Source organism: Bombus fervidus, chromosome 2, assembly GCF_041682495.2.
Source record: "Bombus fervidus isolate BK054 chromosome 2, iyBomFerv1, whole genome shotgun sequence".
Classification (NCBI taxonomy): Eukaryota; Metazoa; Arthropoda; class Insecta; order Hymenoptera; family Apidae; genus Bombus; species Bombus fervidus.
In genome coordinates, this window is record NC_091518.1 from 9045949 (window position 1) to 9065189 (window position 19241).

The 19241-nt window shown below is 39.7% G+C and overlaps 4 protein-coding genes across 10 annotated transcripts in view; 2 read left to right on the top strand and 2 right to left on the bottom strand.

Moving 5' to 3' along the window:
- Nucleotides 1-1192, top strand: part of LOC139994726 (uncharacterized) — a 36191-nt gene extending 34999 nt beyond the window's left edge. Inside the window, exons 3-4 of one of the 2 annotated variants that reach the window (XM_072017638.1) lie at nt 66-245; nt 401-1192. In XM_072017638.1, the coding sequence (XP_071873739.1) occupies nt 66-245; nt 401-1147 (927 nt within the window). In that variant the 3' untranslated portion in view covers nt 1148-1192. The remainder of the gene's footprint in view (nt 1-65; nt 246-400) is intronic. The other variant, XM_072017645.1, reaches the window with a different exon arrangement.
- Nucleotides 1193-1461: 269 nt separating this feature from the next.
- Nucleotides 1462-5247, bottom strand: LOC139992217 (protein scabrous). Of its 2 annotated transcripts, none has more exons than XM_072012876.1 (3): nt 4639-5247; nt 4185-4524; nt 1462-3385 (listed from the first exon to the last, which is right to left on the bottom strand). In XM_072012876.1, exons 1-3 carry the CDS (start codon nt 4866-4868, stop codon nt 1832-1834), a joined length of 2124 nt encoding a protein of 707 aa, XP_071868977.1. In that variant the 5' UTR covers nt 4869-5247; the 3' UTR covers nt 1462-1831. The 2 variants fall into 2 exon arrangements, with proteins under 2 accessions (XP_071868977.1, XP_071868971.1); XM_072012870.1 differs by having other exon boundaries at nt 3828-4524.
- A 142-nt stretch (nt 5248-5389) lies between these two features.
- On the bottom strand, nt 5390-16389 carry LOC139992071 (inositol polyphosphate-4-phosphatase type I A). Of its 4 annotated transcripts, none has more exons than XM_072012618.1 (18): nt 16305-16389; nt 15246-15435; nt 13257-13366; nt 11624-11779; nt 11339-11539; nt 11086-11240; nt 10823-10995; nt 10578-10719; nt 10348-10463; nt 10154-10240; nt 9901-10061; nt 9641-9824; nt 8300-9498; nt 7754-8019; nt 7381-7598; nt 6929-7251; nt 6525-6792; nt 5390-6412 (listed from the first exon to the last, which is right to left on the bottom strand). In XM_072012618.1, exons 4-18 carry the CDS (start codon nt 11664-11666, stop codon nt 6280-6282), a joined length of 3669 nt encoding a protein of 1222 aa, XP_071868719.1. In that variant the 5' UTR covers nt 11667-11779; nt 13257-13366; nt 15246-15435; nt 16305-16389; the 3' UTR covers nt 5390-6279. The 4 variants fall into 4 exon arrangements, with proteins under 4 accessions (XP_071868719.1, XP_071868710.1, XP_071868718.1 ...); XM_072012609.1 differs by having other exon boundaries at nt 13257-13349; nt 15699-16340; XM_072012617.1 differs by lacking the exon at nt 13257-13366 and having other exon boundaries at nt 15699-16340.
- Nucleotides 13383-19223, top strand: LOC139992284 (exopolyphosphatase PRUNE1-like). Of its 2 annotated transcripts, none has more exons than XM_072013014.1 (6): nt 13383-15076; nt 17608-17849; nt 17936-18207; nt 18333-18574; nt 18654-18815; nt 18895-19223. In XM_072013014.1, exons 2-6 carry the CDS (start codon nt 17758-17760, stop codon nt 19072-19074), a joined length of 948 nt encoding a protein of 315 aa, XP_071869115.1. In that variant the 5' UTR covers nt 13383-15076; nt 17608-17757; the 3' UTR covers nt 19075-19223. The 2 variants fall into 2 exon arrangements, with proteins under 2 accessions (XP_071869115.1, XP_071869105.1); XM_072013004.1 differs by lacking the exon at nt 13383-15076 and adding an exon at nt 16519-16759.
- The last annotated feature ends 18 nt before the right edge of the window (nt 19224-19241 follow it).

Consider the following 19241-nt stretch of genomic DNA (forward strand, 5'->3'; position numbering starts at 1 on the left):
GTAATTACATATATATACATTATTTGTCTATAACTTTTTTATATATACACATATATTCGGATTAGCTGTTCGAAGACGATAGACTACCAAAGACGATTTGTCGCGAATGCGAAGGGAAGATAGCCGTTACATTCGAATTTCGCGAACAATGCAGAAAATCGGACCGCGTCTTGAGATTACGGTACGAATCGTGCCGTGCAAACAAATCAGTTTCTATAAATGAATCCAATTGGAAAATCGGTTCGGTAAGTAAAATTATCTTAATCAATATTGTGTAAGTTTAATACAAGTTATTTTTGGAAATTCTGCGAAAGCACCAATTAAGAGACTACTTGGTAATTATATAGAAGACGGTGCACATCACGGATTTTAATGCTTTTTTAATGTGTCGTGATTGTAGGATCGCATTGTAATAAAGCATGCGTGTACTACGAGACCCGAAACGGCCGACTCGAAAGCGCAAAGTACATTCGAAGAAGAACAGGAGGAAAATTCGAATTCAACGCATCTTTGGCGGAAATCGGAAATCGTATGTGGCGAAGATGCGAAAGCAGATGGAAAGACGATAGCGAGATTGTCGCAACGTCAGCATGTCGAGCGATGTCACGTTGAAGAAGGAAAAAGCGAAAACAACGAGGAAAATCGCGTGTCGACAGAAAGCGGTGGCGGTAACGTGTTTAGCGTGCAAAGTTACGATGATACTGCGACGTCCGTGGCGGCGCAAGTACAGTATCTATGCGACATTTGCAGTAAAACGTTTGCCTCGAAATCTGGACTGCGATTTCACTTGAAATCGCATGATGCCGTAAAGTCTTATCCCTGTCGATATTGTGGTAAAAGATTCGTGATTCCCAGTTACGCGAAAAGACACGAGAAAATTCACGCGGGTGACAAACGGTTCGTCTGTCAGTTTTGTAGCGCAACGTTCGCCTCTTCGAACGGTTTAAAATATCACTTGAGACTGCATTCCGGCGAGGCAAATTATCATTGTGAAATTTGTGGCAAGTCTTTTTATCGACACAAATATTTAAAGGAACATATATTCACCCACACGGGAGAAAAACCATACGTTTGTAAGGCATGTGGTGCTTCCTATGCAAGTTCTGGCAGCTTGTTCGTTCATAAGAAACGATGTAAGAATAAGTAGAAGATATAAGTAAAATAAATAATATATATATAATATATTATATATATACACGTGTGTATAAAAGAACGATAATCTCTGACCCGACCCTATTGAATTTCATCGAGATCGGCACCGCATTCCGACACTATGATTCCAATCCTTGGACATTCCGATGATGATGATAATGATAATGATGCATATTAAAGAGCAAACTCGTTTCTTTCGCATTGATACAAAGGGAAGGGGGATTTCCAGTAAGGAAAAGAAACAACTTACACAAGATAGTAGCGCAAAATGCAAGATGGTTAAAGTAGTAAAGAAGTAAACACCAGAGAAAAAAGTAATTTATTTATTTCGTACAAGGGAATAATTAACTGTTATCGTATCGAAATAACAGTTTTCTAGAACGTTAATCATGGCGATATCTGGTTTGACTCGCGATTATTTTCGTTGACGATTATACATATAGGGGTATATAGACGTTGAAATAGCTGGAACGAAGAATATTTTCCAAGGGACAAAGTCGCGAATAATAACGGCGATAATAATTAAAAAGGTAGCGTACCCCGGCGATCTATCGTTTGAGTTCGAGTATCTGGACCGCTTACGAGCAAACGAGCAGCTGCGATGCGACGATTAACAAAAGTCTTTGGTATGGAAAAAAAAGGTGGTTCGATATCGAATCGAATCGAATCAAGTAAAACGCTATCGGGATCGACAATCAGAGTTTCTGCGTAAAGACATTTCCGATGAAGCGATCGACATCCATCGATTGGTGTCCGATCTGAACCACGTAAGACCTAGGGAATATTTGCCGTTGAGGTTAGCGTGTTGACATCGACTAAACCACCATCCGCCGCGATAGTTTCTCGCGCAATGAGTCGTGCTAGCGTCCATGTCTCGATCTTTCGCGCTGAAAGACATACCGTTCTGATAGGAGAGAGCGTCAGTTGCGTTTCCGGAATACCCGTAAACATCTAGCCGGTAACCGGTCTCCTCAGATTCGACCCTGAACGATTGATATTCCGCGCGCCAACGTTCTCCGTAAATATCCAACATGTCTATTCGAAGGCTGGTACAATTGTCACCGTGATCGGTCAACCTGTGAAGGATTTCGTTACCGATCCAATACTCACTAACCGGAGAGCCGAACCCGACGGAATAATCGTTCCAGTTCCGATCAAAGTCGAGAGTCCCATCGATACGACGCGCTATCACCATCCAACCTCCGCGACAAAACACCAACATCGGTCTGCCTCCTTTGCCTGCTTCCGAAAGTCGCAGCCCGTCCATAGGTTCGTTCGCTGTCGTTTGCTCGCAATCGCCCGTCAAATTCTTCCTAATTAAATGATATCGATCCTCCAGGTGTTCGAAACTCGAGAACAACGAGTTGTCGGACGACAACGACGACGATGATGACGAGATGGTGGTAGTAGTTGTGGTTGTGCTTGAGGTTATGGTATCCGACGCAATACTCGACAAGTATCTTTGAAAATCAGTCGTCGAATAGATACCGTTTAATCGATCGATCGCTTCTTGTTGCTTGTCGCTCCTCTCTTGAAGCTTAGACGCGCTTACACTTAACGCTTGCACGGTGCGACGTAAATTGCTTAGCTCTTCCCTGGTTAACGAAAGTTCAGCCGCTTTTCGAGCGACATTTACATCGAGCCGTGTCAATTCTCTCCTCGTGAACGAGTTGTTTGTTTCCATAGCGTCCTCGAGAGTTCGCAACGAGTCGATCAGTCGTGAGCCAAGCGATTCGTTCACCTTCTTCGTGAAAAATCCATTCTCGGTAACATTTGAAATTTTCCGTGACAATTCGACGTGACCCTTTTCCAAGCTTTTTATTCGTTTGCTCAAACTCGTCCATTCTTGATTCTCGTACGTGGCGATACGCTTTTCCAACGACGCTCGTCTCCGAGCCGACAACAAAATTTTACGCTCCAGACTCTTTAAACGATCGTCCAGCCGCGTTCGATGTTCCTCCTCCTTTCTTTTCCAATATCCGTGTTTTCTCGCGAATCTGCGTCGAGAGGATCGTACACTGTAAGACGCGGCAGCTGTAGTCTCGCGATCGCTATCCCTTGTACCCATTCCATTAAAATACGACGATACCGCTGCTGCCGTTGTTCTCGTCTTCCTTTCCGCTTCTTCTTCTCCTCCTGGTCGTCCTCCATTACGTTGAGCCACCGAATTTGCCGCATTAGTGGAAAACGGTTCGCATCTAAGAGACTTTACCTCAATTTGCATGGAATTCAACTGAAATTCAAATTATATCGTGTTATTAAACGTCACTATCAATTAGTATCATGCTGTTATCCGCGTAACGTAGTTCTACACGTTTCAATAGTATTCGTTCTAGAGTAGACGAAAATCTGTCAGGAATTTGCAGAGAATCGCGTAGAGGAAAAGAGACGACAGCGAGAGGCAGAATACACAAGAAGATATAGGAAATAAAATACAAAGGACGAGAAGAGGGCGGAATGTAAAAGAGATTGAAAGAAAGGGACCGATGAAAATGAAACCGATAGCCAAGCAAAACAAAGACGAAAGTTTTGAGGAGCAGCTGCAGGACGATGGAACGATCTGCCACTGAAATCGATTTGGATTGGCTGACGCACGAAGCGGCTGGAAACAGCAGGTGTTTCGGTTTGTCGGCATTCTACGTGCACGATGGACGCGATATACGTATAATGCGTACGTACATCGAATTACAGCGTTTCTGCAGCTGTCTTAAAACAAGGTAACTAAGTATATGTATGTGAGTACTTATAGCGCACAACCATTTGCGATCAGGGATACGACGAAAAAGGGGTGGGGTTGGTAGGAAGCGAAGAAGATGGTAAGAGAAAAACAAAAAGAGAAAAGGAAAGGAAGAGAAAGAGTGGCTGGCAGATGCGCGTGCGATCGATCGGACACGAGCAGGTGGCCACGCGGCGGACGCAAGAATGAACAGGATGGCAGAGTGAAAAAAGAGAGAAAAAGAAAAATGTAAAGCTCGGGAGAAAGTGGAAGTGGAAAGGAGAAGGATAAAAAAGAGGGGACGCGGCAACGTTACCTGACTGGCAATGTCGGCGCAGGTGCGAAACAACAGACTAAAGCGTTCCTTCATCGCAGCGATATCAACGCGAATCGTTCCGAGAATCGCTTCGATTTTGGCGATTCTGCCGCCGAGATTTCCAATTCCTCTTCCAACCGCAGCTACGTCTCCCTTCAACAGAGACAGCTCGCCTTTCATTCTCGATCTCTCGGCAAGTTCTTCGCTCGCATTTCTCGTACGAAGAACTTGGGCAACTTCCCCTTGAAGTTCGGTCACCGCGCTTCCTAGCCATCTCACTCGCAACCTTTCGTTTTTCGCCTCGTTCCCGTTACCGCCACGTAGAGAGATCACTTCCTTTCTGAGAACGAGAACACACCACCACCAGAGCAGAGATCCTGCTCGTTAATTGGAAATCGACCAGCTATGGAGCGCACGATGCAACAACAACAAACCAACAAACATTTTCTTTTACCTCAGTTGTTTGATTTCGTTCTTTAGAACGAACAACTCTGTATTTTTCTCGATCGCACGCTTCAAGCTTGCCTCGAGAGCGTTGTAATCCTGTTGTCGATGATCGAGAAGAGCGTTTACTTGTTCCCGTAGTGACCTTATAGCATCGGAAACATTTTCATCGCCGCAAATTTCTTTCCGGGTAATAATCGCAACCAACGTTACGCACAACAGCCAATCTTTCCTATTCATATTTCGACTGATCGCGTTATTAGCATCGAACGTGAAACAACATCGGCCAACTACAAAGATCTCTTTCGTTATTAGATATGACCTGCGAATCGACGCGACGATAACTTTTTTTCTTTTGCGATCGTCAAACGTCGAACGTAACCGAGTCGACCACCGAAACCTCACTGGCTTCTCCGACGGCCGCCCTACCAGTTTTATATCGTCCTTCCCATGAAAGGTTGGGGGTAGAGAGCACAAGGAGCAGGTGTCCGCTTGCTAACGCAGTCAACGTGCTCCATGGCCACGCATTGTCTCGTGCCTGCAAGCTGTGCCGCCTTCGTTACACCGTTACCGATCCTCTACCGCTCAACATTCTTCGATTCGTCGAAATCTTCACGAATCATTAACGGCGTTCTACTTATCGATTAAGAAATTATATTTCCACATGGCCATACGTTGCGAGTCAATTTCATTACCGCGCGTCGAATTTCGTCGTAAGACGGTTAATGAAAACAGGAAAAGTAAATCGAGTCAGAGAAAAATTGTATATATACGTATCTCATTTCCTTTGGTGTCCGTTTTTATGTACGTAAATCAGAGGATAATAGTTTATTTAAAATACAACTGTTACCCTGATAGAATCTAAAATTTGTATACTTTTACTGGAAATATGCACGATCCCGCACTTACGCACTTTTCAGTTGCGGTCTCGAGTCTAGTATTACATATGTATATTACAAACACCGATGTGATTCAACTTTGATCTCTACTTTGATCGAACAATCAGTTTCCAAAGCTAAAAGCATTTCTTTTGATTCGTCAAATCAAATCTAACGTAATCCTTGAACGTAATCTTTCAATTGTTACATCCTTGAACTCGCACCATCTATCGTCATATTCTCGATATCTGTTGCGCTTTATCGGAAGACGCTAAGGGCAAGGACGTTAATAGACGATCGAACGATATAACTTTGCCGACGAAAATATATATATCCTACTTAATGGAACACGGTCGTTACCGTGGTGGAGCACACATCCACTTCCTTTTAATAAATTACGATAACATATATATATATATATTATATATATATATAACTGTTGGCACATAACGTGAATTTCGATAAAATTTTTATATATATACTGTTTCGCCGCTTTTTATATACGAGTATATCCTTACCTATGGTAAAATTCTATGTACAGAAATAATAAAAATACATCATTTCATAATTTCACGATCTCTATACTAACACGCGATAGTATTAAATAAAATGGCACTCTCTTTCGTTTCCATGATGATTCGATCGCGCACACACAGTCGTACACCCACACGCATAACAACTTTTTCTTTTTCATAATCATTCGACACAAGTTCGATCGCACATTGACATCGTACGTATTGTGAAAGAATCGTGCTTTGTTACGAATCAAGTTTTTAAGTTTGTGCGGATCCATAAGTTCCTGTCGGTGGACGATACAGTTTCGGAAATGTCAGTATCTGCAAGCTATTGAACGCGTATTTCCGAATTCCGATATTTTTCCACGTGTTTTCCCGTCGACATCCTTCGCTGCAATTAGAAACAAGTATTCTCAGTGGTACTGTTTTCCGTTTATATATTATTAGGAAACAATGGTTACTGCTATCTAGATGAAATTTCATATTCGATAGAAGAAATTAACCTTCGCATACAGTCGAGCGCTCTGATGTATTCGTGTTCGGCCAGGTGATATTCGGCGGTCAAGATGTTCACTTGCTCCAGTGTTACTGACATCCCGGTGCGATCCTTTGCGCTTTTGCAACTGGTAAATCTCAAACCGCGCATTCTTCGACAAATTTGTGAGGATAATTGTAACACCTCCACGTTCTTGTTTACTTTGGCCTGGACACTTGTCTTTAGATTCGTCATCAGTTCTGCTAACGTTTGGCCGAGCGGCGATCTTGCGCCAACTAATGGATTAAAATGATAAAGCATAGAGAAAAGGTGAATGAATGAAAAGTGTATGAGGGTGTGAGCGAATCGAACACCACTGTACTATACATTTAGATACTAAGATATTAAGAAACACGAATAGAAGAAACTTACGTCGTTTTGACGACGTTTCCGTTGGCAAATTCAGTTTCTTGAAACGCAAATAATACTCGTTCAGTCTTTCGAAATTATCCATATTGCTTTTTTCCTGTGGTTTCGTGGTTCCGAGACTCTCCGCCAAGGAAGCCATTTCGTTAATACCGACGTTAAAGAAGACCGGGGTAACATTGAAGGAAATCGTTTGCCTAGAAGAAGGAACCAACGGCAGCAGAGAATAGATCGCATCCGGCACAGGAAGTACCACTGTTAATGCTGTTCGAGAACCGAGTACTCTTGGTAGTGGTTGTTGAAACGGAGTGTTACAATTTCCCTCGAACCTAAAACGTTTGTGCGACTATTTATCATTGCAGAATATATTTATTCGCTTTTATGTATTCGGGATTCGTTAATATCCAATTGTCATGAACAGCTTGAATTAATACCGAGACACAGACGGCAATACTAACCTCGGTTCAATTCCACACCTGGTCAACGTGAAAGTTACGGTATGCATATCTTCTACCGCTACAGTCATGTCTCCCCACATATCTATCTCGTCTCCGTAATAACTGACAAGTCCCTCGAACGAGACCAGAGGACCAAGGGTGGTCAAGATTAGAAGAAACATGGGATCGGGTCTTTGACACCAAAGCTTTGCCATCAATCCCGATACCAAGCTAGTCAACTGAAATTATGATTCGAAATTATTACATGTATCGTTATCCAACTGTTAAGCAGCTGTTAAGTGAAAGAATCACCGAGTGATGAAGTGATCAAGGGAAGCGTAATCAATCAAGTGAAGAATAGTAGAGGCAAAAAGAGAGGTAAAAAAAAACTTACCGCTTGACTAAAGCATACGTCTCGCCTATACCGAACGTTACAAGCGCGTTGAGCCATTTTCGGATCCTCTTGCACTCTAAATACCGAATGCGTCAATCGAGCAGTTTTCAGCAATCCATCCATAGCTTGGCGTAATTTTTTCATACTCGGTCTGAGCTCGCTAGTCCAATCGACGATTGAGGCAAAATCTAAGCCTTCGGTGAATTTATTCCTTTGTCCCGAATTGCTTTTAATCATTCGCGTCATCGAATCGACAGCTTGGCACACTTTAAAACAAACACAATATTGTGTTTACTCGTATACACGAACCAAGAATAAAAATTACCGATTTATCAATCAATAATTTTCTAATTTGTTTGTTCATTTCTTTCTTTTATACATTTCCTTAGACTAGATTTAAATATTTAAAAAAAAAAAACGTGATTTCTACATGCGTAAATACGTAAATGTAGTAAGATAACAAATCGTAGTTCTGACGCACCAGAAACACTAGTTAAACGATAGGAATAAAAGTTGTAAAAGATTATCGATAATCTAGTTTTTTACCTTCTTTGGCTTTAGAAAAGGCTGGTATCTTTTCAGAACCTGGACTCGGTTGTTGTCGAAAATTCGGACGATTTTCCACAGATGCATCGAGTAACTTGCTCGACTCGTCGTTATTTTTAATGTCGTTTTTCGGTTGAATCGTCACAACATGAACAGTTTTGTTACGATTAATCGGAGCGCATCCTTTCAAGCTATGCGATCTGCCTACGATATTTTTATTCCGCAATCGTACAGCTGGACTGCTACATCTTCCACAAAGAAACTTGACTTTCGACACTAAACACATTACACTCGCCTCAATATTTAATTGGGTCAGATCCCACGGCTCGGGTTCGTCGGTAGGTTTGTAGTAATTAGCAGACGGTGAATTGCACATCTTTTGAGTATCTAGGAACCGTTTGCATGGATCAATGTCGCCTTTAATATCCGCCTCTCGTTCGTCGTTGTCCTCGCATTTGCTAGCATTTGTAGCCAAGATAGTATCGTTAACAACGGGATTGTTCCCACTGTCGTTGATGTCATCGGCGTCGTCGTTGACGTTTCCACTGGTCGACGTTTCTGTGCAAGTTTCGATAATTTCCGAATTTTTAGCATCGTTTTCGACATCTGGAAAAATAACAAAATTTTCTTCGTCCTTTCCATCGGTAACGTTATCTTGATTAGTGGTGTTAACGTGATGGTTCACATGAACGTGTTCGTTTTTCGAAGGAAACGAGGCCGTATAACCGTTTTTCTCGTTCTCTTTTGTCCATAGATCTCTCACACATTCCGGAGTATCAGGTGTAACGAAATCGTCAAAGTCCGGACTTTTCAAGTCAAAGTTCAACTGTTGCGTAATTCTCTTAAAAGGAGACAACGATTGGTTCGTTTTAAAGTCTAAATTCAGAGAATTTTCGTTCGAAGTTTCATGAACTTTGGCTACTTTGTATTCCTCTAGAAAAGTTAATGCTTCTTCGACCAAGCCAGGATCCCACAGACTGAGCAAAATTCTGGTCTTTGTGATCATATCTTCGCAAATTGGTAACATTCCACTGGTTTGTTTGTCTTTCGCGAGTTTCATCAAAGCACGCATAGCGTCGACAACATCTCGCCGGAGTTGCTTAATTGCTTGAATAGCATCGTGCGCCATCGTTATCTTCGATGTTCCTTGATACAACTGATTGCCACGCGTTGGCGATTCTTTTAGCGCTTGCAGCAACCTGTCAAACGGTATACAGTCAACGATATGAGGATATATTCTACATATTTACCTAATCATCTATCGATCTATCCATTCTCTGATCCGCTCGTCTTTCGATTCTATTCACACTGTTCAAACTCTATAGTTTATATATAAGTTACCTAATGAGTCCGCCGTTTTTACTTTTATGTGAATGCGCAGTGAATGCTCCGACAGTGATAAAGTCATAAAATCCGCATCTGTTTAACGTATCGTTATGCACCCACATTCTTTGAAGGTGTAAGTTGACAGGTGCAAATTCGAGCGTCCTATCGTTTCTGCGCGACGACCGCTTGAAATAACTTCCTAGAGATGTTATTATTTCAACGATTAGTGAGGCGCACAAGGTAGGGCGTTTCATATGGTAAACGTTTTCGTTTACCTTTGAACGCGGCCAAATTCTCTTTAGCTTGTGAATAAAGATGTAAAAGATGAAGATGGCGATCAAGCAATTCGATTTGCTTTGTATGCCAGGGCTCTCGTAGTTCACCCATGCCGGCTACTTCTTGCAGCAGTTCTTTCTCTTCTTGAATCCAAATTGCACTGTAGAAATGGAAAAAATATTTTCTATGTTATCTACTTGATACAACAGGCTTACGCGGAACAAAATGTTGCGGTAAACGAAGAATACTCACAGTAAATGCTGTGGGAATTGGAAACAAAGTTTACTCTCTGCCATGATTTCGTGTACGCAAATATCGCCGCCTAAACCAGAGTGAAACCTGAAACGACGATGCACGCGATTCCAGAGAAATGTGACGAAAGAAGAGAAAAGAGAAAGAAAGAAAGAAAAGATACACGCAAATTTAATTTATTATTAAAATTGTACCTGTATGTTTGTATGTATGGATTAGCAAAGAGAAGCTTGAGTTGTCCTTGATGCGGCAACTTGATTTTGGTTCCCAATCTAGGTGGTAGTGATTGTGATCGTCGGTGCGAAAGTATCTAAGAAAAATCAACATATACACACACCGGAACGAAAGGAACAAAAATAAGGACTATAGAACATGAAAAATCTGGCGATGAAAGAGAAAAAATTGGCGATAGGTCGATATTTACCTGATGATTCATTCCGCAAGAAGGTTCCTTGGATGGGGTACTTTCCGTACTGTTCCCTCTGTCTTCCGCTTCCAAATTCCACACGTTGATCGTCAAAAAGCCAACGGTTGTTGTTTTTGCCGACTTCAAAGGTATCCTCAATCTAAAAACGTTCGATCACTAGTCAGACAGGCGATAGAATGGGAAAATTGGTAACGAAATCGAGGGACGGGTAAAAAGGTCGAAACAAGAGTCGGTCAAATTACCTAGGTGTATCTTGAATCGCATTCAACGTCACGATCGCGCTTCCAATCGGTGTCGCCGTTTGGCTCACGCGTTCCCTGACATCGTATGCGGTTATCCTCACTTTGGTCTCCGTGGTTAGCCCGTCGCTAGCTCGGAAGCTGACAGTCGTTAGAAAACCGGGATTGCTGCTTCGCTGTGTATATTTATGTGTGAGAGAGAGGGAGAGATTGGTACGAAAACTAAGCGATATAACACATTGGAATGAGTTTGTTTAGAAATTTACCTCCACTACCTCGGTTCGCGCATACTTGATCCAAGTTTTTGAACTTTTCACTTGCACATCTACCTCTAGAACCGGATTAGGTGGTCGACCATGACCGTCGCAAAGGAGGTTGTCGCATGCCAACGATATCTCGCATATCGGTATTTCGGCAGGATCTGAAACAGGGGTCAAGTCCGACGACAGCTTCTAAACAACTAGAATAATAAATACCTATTAGGAAGGATAGAGTAAGAAAAAGACGAAGATAGCGAACCTGTCGAAATTCCACGTTGCAAGCGTAACATTTGGATGTCGGTGTCGTGTTTGTGCCCACTGAACGCTTCTATGCGTTGCTGCAATGCCAATAACTGACTTCGCATACACTCGTAGCTGGCAAGCTGAAGGGCTTGTAACCAACTGTCCCTCTCCTCGGCCGAATTTGCACCTAACGCTTGGAATAAACCTCCGTCGAATACTGAAATCAATCCTTTCTTGCTATATTGCTGCTCATTGGTCAGACGTTACGGGCATCGTTTCTTGAAAAACCAAATGTGCTTACCTATACTGAATCCATACGGGATCTGATTGCTCGGTTGTTCCATGCGAACAAAACATTGTTCCAGTATTATCACACCTAAAGGTTCCGACCATTGCTCCCGTGATTTGAAATAAAACAATAGGTTTCCCCGTAATCTGCACCATCTCTCCAAACTTACTATGCAACAGAGAAGAGCGACAACTCCGTGTTAGTCTGTTAGCATGTTCATCTATGATGAAAATAGGTATTTCGTCCAAAGTTGCTTTCTTCTGTCTTTAGGAAGAAAGAAACGGGCTAGAAAAGGATATATGTATGTACAATAAAATAGAAAGGGAACAAAGAACGAGTCACAAGTAGCGAGTTGAAGATATCCGACAAAGTTACATTCACGCATCCAAGTAAATACATGTCGGAGATGAAAGGACAACAGGACCCCCCGTTAGAATCACTCGGAAAAACCCGAATGCTGTAGCAATTACGAAACAATCCAAACACAGTTATTTGAAACTTGAGACAATGAGCTTGGGCTCGAGACGACGACCGGTCACCGAAACGTAGCCACGGTCACGGGATGAACGTTCCACCAAACGGAGACGTGGAATTGCATAGCCCGCCTTTAATGAATCGGCCATACCGATACTTGACAATAAACGACCTAACGGCGAATCCGATGACCTGGTGCCGTAAGGACACCTCATCATAGTTTTGTTCGGCAGCGTCGTGGTGACGAGGATTCATTCTTTTGCTTGCAGTCTGACTAGCTGGAGACCTAGTGCATCAGTAGTGAAGAGTGAATCGTGCGAACAGTGTATCACGAGGAGTGAGTCGAGTCCGACGTAGATTTTGAAGCAAAGTATATTCGTTATCCCGTAGACCGTGGATTCGTTATATCGACTCTAAGATCATTGTCATTATTGTTTGATTATTGAGGCCAGTTGTTTATCTTGTATTTGTGGTAATAAAAGTTATCTCGATTGTACAACAACGATGAACAACCCAGGCGCAGATTCTTTACACGCCCCAAATCCAAGTCCTAATGCAAACCCGACATCATATACGATATACATGTACATACACATAGGTCACTGAGGTAAATAAATGGAAAGGGATGAGCGAAAATTACACGACAGGCTGAGGCTGGTTAGCTGCGCTATTGTTTTACGGAGATACGATTTCTAGGCATTCGTCAAACAAGGCAACTATGCGATACACTAGTAGAGCAAAGAACATACATTTGTAGAACTAAGAAAGCTAAGAATGCATGCGATCTATAACAATATAGGTAGAATAATAAGGTTTATGTGACGCGGGACGCGGGATCGTGCTATTCCATCGAGAGATTAAGGTGAAAAAATTAAGGAAAATGTTAAAGGAAGACACGCGTACGAGTAAATACGGTATGCAGTAAAAGTAGAATAGCACCGTGCCAGATGGAAGTGGCGGTTGGATATAGCGTGATCGAGGAAAAGAATATAAGTATCGATAAACGTGACAAAAGGACGAACGAGATCTCGATCGATAGAAATCAATTTGATTTGATTCGACTGGACTGAAGTTAGCGCGTAACGAGAAGCGTGTTAATCGCGATTGATCGAGTTAAGACAGTGTGAAGGAGAAAATTTTGGATGAAAAACAAAAAAAAACTCCAATATACCTTTACTCGTACTGGCTGTAACACAACTGAGGTCTCGTAGTGTCTTATGTGTTTTTCCCTTTTGATATTTGTTGTCAGATTTTTTACCTGTACCTGCAAATTATACGTAGCTACAGGTAGCTTAATTAACGTGCTCTAATATCTGAATGCAGTCGGACGTGGCTGTACACTAAGCGGTATGTTTTCGTCTTTTAATTCCTTGATACAAGCTATTTTATTCGTCTCGCTTCGAGTCATAAATGCGATCATATACATCATACAGTATATACAGTATATACAGTATACATACTACAAGCTACAGTCGAAGATCGAACGCTACCTTCTTCTCACCCGTCTTCCCTTGCCCCTCTCTCACTATCCAATTTTGTTTTCCTCTTTTTCTTATCACGTCTATTACAATACGCGTTGTCACTTGTCACCGTTCTCGAGTCGATCTCGACCAGAAAAACAAGGAACATTTTCGAATTGGTTATATCGCGGTAGCTTTGTTTAGCGAACATAAGCGATTCGATCGAGTCGCAGCGAGACGGTTTCAATCCATGAACGATCGTGCACACGTCCGACGGGAGATTCTTCCATCGATCGTCAGTCACAATTTCCAAGCATGCTCGATTCGCAGAAATCAGTTTTTAAAACAAAAAATAGAAAAAGAAAATAAGAATATAATTGACAAGTCCACAAACTTGAAGATAGAAAGTACAATAAATCTACAATGTTAAGTATAAAATGCAACATACTATATGTATAAATATATAGAAAAATATGCATATGTACATATGCATATACAATATATATGTATACATACGTATATACACACATACATATACAAACACAGAATATTCAAGTAGCTACGCGACATACCGAATTTGTTAATTGCCATTTAATGCAGGTATAAAATCACGATTTTGATTTTATTGTGACATCTTGTAAGATGTTCTGGTACCTTGGATAATAGTATTCTAACACATAACAGTATCTTTCAATCATCTTTTCTCAAGCTATTTATTGAAATTAAATGCATATTGTATTAAAATCTAGTATACGTCATCAAAATGACACACCGTATCAAAATTGTGTTATTATTATTGCTGTTGTTATTGTTGTCATATCTGTTACCAATGTAGCAATATCTGTATTAATGTGTATTAATATCGAATAATTTTTATACTCGTCCAGTAGGTGATATTTTAATAAAATCATTAAACAGCTACGGTAAATCTTTGCAACAACAGCAATAACAGCAAGGATAATATAAAAAGGATGAACAAAGGAATAACAATGTAAATGAAATAATGTTTCGCTCTTAGTACGTGTACATGTGTAAATAGGAATACATATGTTTTGATTCGGGATGTTTCGTAGCTTCGACGTGTGTAAGTATGTAATATACGAAAGGTTTTTAATGCTTATGCATTCGATAGGTTTACACGAGAGCTCGACAAATTCTTCGTACTCGGCGGGAAAGGGAGACAAATAGCTTGAAACGGATCGCGATATTTGATGCTCATCGGTTGGTTGATACTTGGGAAATTATTGAAAGAGAAAAAAAAAATGGTATGATCGTTTGGCTTATACAGACGGTGGTGACGTCAGCGTTGAAGTCAGCGGCAAAGGTGAGGGCAGCAATGGCAATAGCCGCGTAAATCGGTGACTGTAAACGGGAGTCCTATGTTATACACGCGAGCATTGTACGAATCTCACAAAACTGAAAATCTCATCAACTGATAATATATGTACGTGATGCGCGAATCGTATCCTTTTGGAAAACAGATGATAGGTTGGCTCTATATTAAATACAAGACGAAGAATTTGCGTATCACGTGAGTTTATTTTCAATGATCAAATATACAATTTAGATAAGGAAAGAACATGCGTTGATTGGAGCATTTAAAATTACATGTACAACGTACAATTGAATCGATAAAAAAATAGGCAACCAAACACGCTAATATTATTTCTATTTGTCAAGGACTAAATCTGATCACTCACTCTCAGTTCTGCGAAAGAAGCCTTCTTGACGTTCGCGTACATACAATATACCCTCCTTCTCGAATTTCTGTGAAGGTTGCGTAGCCAGGGTCAACAATTCTTGCTTGTTAAACCGCATCGCGGAAGGCACCCGTCTACCCGTGGGTAACTTCCACGTTATCTGCGATCACGTACTCTTCTTTCTTGTTATCTATCAAGAATAAACATTTAATGACACGTGTATCGCATCTCTTTCTTTCACGGTGTTACGTCAAATTTCCAAAGTAAAAAACGAAACGAAACGGAACGGAACATGGAACGAAATGGAAACGAAACACGGAATAGAACGTAGAACAGTGGAATAAAACGAAATGGAAAACAAAGTAATCTTATCCTTATTCCTAATTCTACTGAACGCGAACGAATATAAAGATTGATCTCTGAAATCTATAACCTATATTGTCCCATACACACCTTGTACTTTTTTCTCATCTTTTTCCATGTTTCTCCTTCCTTAACCCCTTAACCCTTAAACCCCAACCCCCCTTCATATAATCGCACTCCACGCTTGCATTTTTTTTTCTTTTGATGTCATTATTATCACTATCTCCGCAACAGCATGCATTTGTGGAGAAGATATATTATTTATCGAATCGTTTAATCTATCGAATATATAATGAGAAGTGGATAATTTTGATCACTGGGGACGTACAAACGAAAGTGCAGAACAAAGGCAACAAGCGATAGAACCGCAAGCAGATATATTGTACCGCATCTTCGTGTAGGGAGTATGCTCTAATATCCTCCCGAAAATTATTCTCAAATAATCCATTAGTTTCTCCTCGCCGTAATTCACCTTGTCGGACGTATATCGTATTCCTAGTACCAAAATCACTAGTGAGACAACTAATATCACGTTAATCAGATTTCAAATATATCGCGTTGCGATGGCTATTTTCATGCTAATATGAAAATAAAAAAACATGCTTGCAAGAAAATGTGAATGCACCAGTAGTCTATCCAAAGATCAAAGCTATTGGATCAAAATAACTATCGAACGAATGTGAAATGAATGTGTACCGTATTTCGCATCTCGAAACATACGACGTACGACGTACGACACCTATCAACGACTATGAGACAAAGGAGCAAGTGGTCGCAGCCATACTGTCGTTTGCTTCGTTCGATTTCGGTATCTTTCGTGTATTAACGAAGATTTCCGATTCAACTCGAATACCTCCGAGTATGCTCTAATGTGCTCGACAAAATTCAATAACACTTGCCAATAATTTTCAATACATTTCTTCGCTAACTTTTTTCTATATTTAATACAACGATCTACTTGTTTGTTCTATACTAGCAACCAAATAAACCGACAGCTTTTTCAAGAGATCTCAAAATTCACACGTAATTAACAGACATGAATTCGCAATATATGAAGTCAGTTGATTAGTTATATTATATGTACATAAACAAATCCTGCAACATAGTAAAGAAGCATGGAATCATTTCTATCCGCATCGAAAGCAGTCTTGGTAAATTTCTGTTTTGTTTTAATTGGCTTGCTGTAGTGAATAAAGTTATATTTTTCATGAATTGTAACAAGACAGTAATACACGTGTTCACTTCTACTAAATAATAATTAAGTACTAAATAATAGTATGTAGTATATATGATAAGCTAATGTAATGCAATTGGATAATTTATTTATATCACTAATTATTACTTTTCTATGTTTTTCCATATCATTAGTTTCATCGTAATTATTCCTTTGTTATTATATTGTATTAAGGACATGTTAAAATTAATATTGATATCAATATCTATTTATATTTTGATATTTATAATAATAATTTGACATTCATAATTTTTCGTCTAAATTTATACCACATACATCTATCACTACGTAGGTGACGAGAAAAATTATAATTACATTTTTCTTAAGAAAATTTTGCCCGAGAAAATTAATACCACGAATTGCAACTATAGTTGGTAGCAGTTACATGTGACGTAGTATGTCACAGATAATTTCAGTTCGCATCTTTTGCGCGCCAAATCTTTGAAACATTTAAAATTGTTAGTCATTAAAAAATCGAAATATGTTATCCTACTTTGCTTAAAAAGAGATAAAATAGCTGGAATTATTGTATTATTTAACCAGTATTAGATAATAAATTGAATATGTGTGTAGAAAACTGAAAATAAACTTGAAAAATATAAGATATTTAGTTATTTATCAACAAATTGTTATTTTGCGCAACTATATGTAAAAATGAATTGAAAATGATATCGGCATAATAGGAATAAAAATCTTTTTATAAAAAAATTTTTAGAAGGGACAAAGTAAATATTTAACGAGGGACTGGTTTGTATATTATTTTAGTCGAAGCCGTTGGCTTACAAAAGAATCTGCATCGTTTTGGGTAATGAATCTTGCGATTTAGACTCGGCCGTATCGGCATTGATTCAAGCTTTTTCTGAATATTTGGACGGAATTAAAAAGAAGGAAACAGATTTAGCAGTTATTCCGTTGATGAATATATCTGAAAGAGAGTATCGTGTAAAAACTGAAGTCGTATTCTTTTTGAAACGTCATAACATATCTTCCAACTTGCTAACATTTCGGTAAGTTACAAGATTTTCTAACAAATGTTATAGAATGAAAAAATGAAAGTAAATTATATAGATAGATGATCGTATGTATATTATAGGGATCAAATAGATTTGAAAGCTTTAAAGAAGAATGTGGAAACGAAAATGGAACTGGTGCTCGTTGATCATCATAACCTTCCGGACGAAGACATTTATCTAATGGATTCTGTAGTAAAAATAATCGATCACAGACCACAAGACGAACGGTGGCCGTGGCCTGGTAGAGAAATACATCTGGAGAGCGTAGGCAGTTGCGCGACATTAGTGGCGCGAAATTTATTTGATAAACATGCAGAAATAATAGACACGCAGATATCGAGTCTTCTGAGAGGTAAGCAAGCAAGTCAGCAAGCAAACAAACAAAATTGCTTTGATTAAATTTTACTCGAATATATTATTCAGACATCAAATTGATTTTGTGTTATTTAAACGTAATAGTTGTTGCAATTTTTATAGGTCCAATCTTGGTCGATACTTGTAATTTTTCAAAAGAGGCCAATCGTGCTACTCCCGTCGATGTAGAAATCGTGGAATCTCTGGAAAAAGTTGGACTATTAGATTTAGACAGAGATAAAGTATTCAACGAGCTCATCAAAGCAAAATCTGATATTAGCGAATTGACTATCGATGATCTTTTGATCAAAGATTTAAAAGTAATTGTTGGCATACCGATTGTTGGATTGCCTATGTTGGTGAAGGTAAAAGCTAAAGCATACACGTATTTTTTTAATTTTACGTATGAATTGTAATTCATTCAATTTGCATATCGCACTTTAGGATTTCCTCGATTTACAAGAGGCTCATCTAGAAAGTCTTGGAAATTTTGCCAAATGTAAAAACACTACGATCGTCGTTCTAATGGGAATGCAACTTAATGCGCAAGAAATATCTCGAGATATCGCTATTTTTTCGTCTCATGCTAATCGGCTAAGAGATAAGGTTAGCACAATCTTTCCGTTTTTATTTTATTTGATCTGTCGATAGAGATACAATCTTGGGTCAATGTTACTATTAACAGATAATAGAAGCTTTAATGGTGTCTACGCAACCATCTCTCGAATTGAGTTTGATTAGAAAAATTCACCAAGAAGATGGAGATGTTAATTTGTTCCTTTATGAACAAAGAAATCTACGTGCCACGCGAAAACAAATTTTACCGATCATTCGAGATACCGTTTCGTTGGAGTGTCGATGCTGAGTAACTATTCGTGATAGGATCTCTTGCTTGAAGTTGAATTTGTAAAGACAAAATGCGAGAGATTATAAGAAGTCACATTTCAGATGGCAGTGTCAGTTCCTTGAGTTCAGTCTTTCAAATAAATGAAATAAGAACAATAGGAAACAAAATGACTCATTTTATTTTAA

Coding starts and splice junctions, on each gene's coding strand:
- LOC139992071 (XM_072012609.1), bottom strand. CDS start 15,363: ATGCGGTTTAACAAGCAAGAATTGTTGACCCTGGCTACGCAACCTTCA. Junction 10,996..11,085: donor CGCGAACCGAGGTAGTGGAG/GTAAATTTCTAA, acceptor AAATATACACAG/CGAAGCAGCAATCCCGGTTT. Junction 9,499..9,640: donor AAAAACGGCGGACTCATTAG/GTAACTTATATA, acceptor ACCGTTTGACAG/GTTGCTGCAAGCGCTAAAAG.
- LOC139992217 (XM_072012870.1), bottom strand. CDS start 4,868: ATGAATAGGAAAGATTGGCTGTTGTGCGTAACGTTGGTTGCGATTATT. Junction 4,525..4,638: donor AACGAAATCAAACAACTGAG/GTAAAAGAAAAT, acceptor TCTCGTTCTCAG/AAAGGAAGTGATCTCTCTAC. Junction 3,386..3,827: donor AACGCTGTAATTCGATGTAC/GTACGCATTATA, acceptor TTTGAATTTCAG/TTGAATTCCATGCAAATTGA.
- LOC139992284 (XM_072013004.1), top strand. CDS start 16,724: ATGGAATCATTTCTATCCGCATCGAAAGCAGTCTTG. Junction 16,760..17,607: donor CCGCATCGAAAGCAGTCTTG/GTAAATTTCTGT, acceptor ATATTATTTTAG/TCGAAGCCGTTGGCTTACAA. Junction 17,850..17,935: donor TCCAACTTGCTAACATTTCG/GTAAGTTACAAG, acceptor TGTATATTATAG/GGATCAAATAGATTTGAAAG.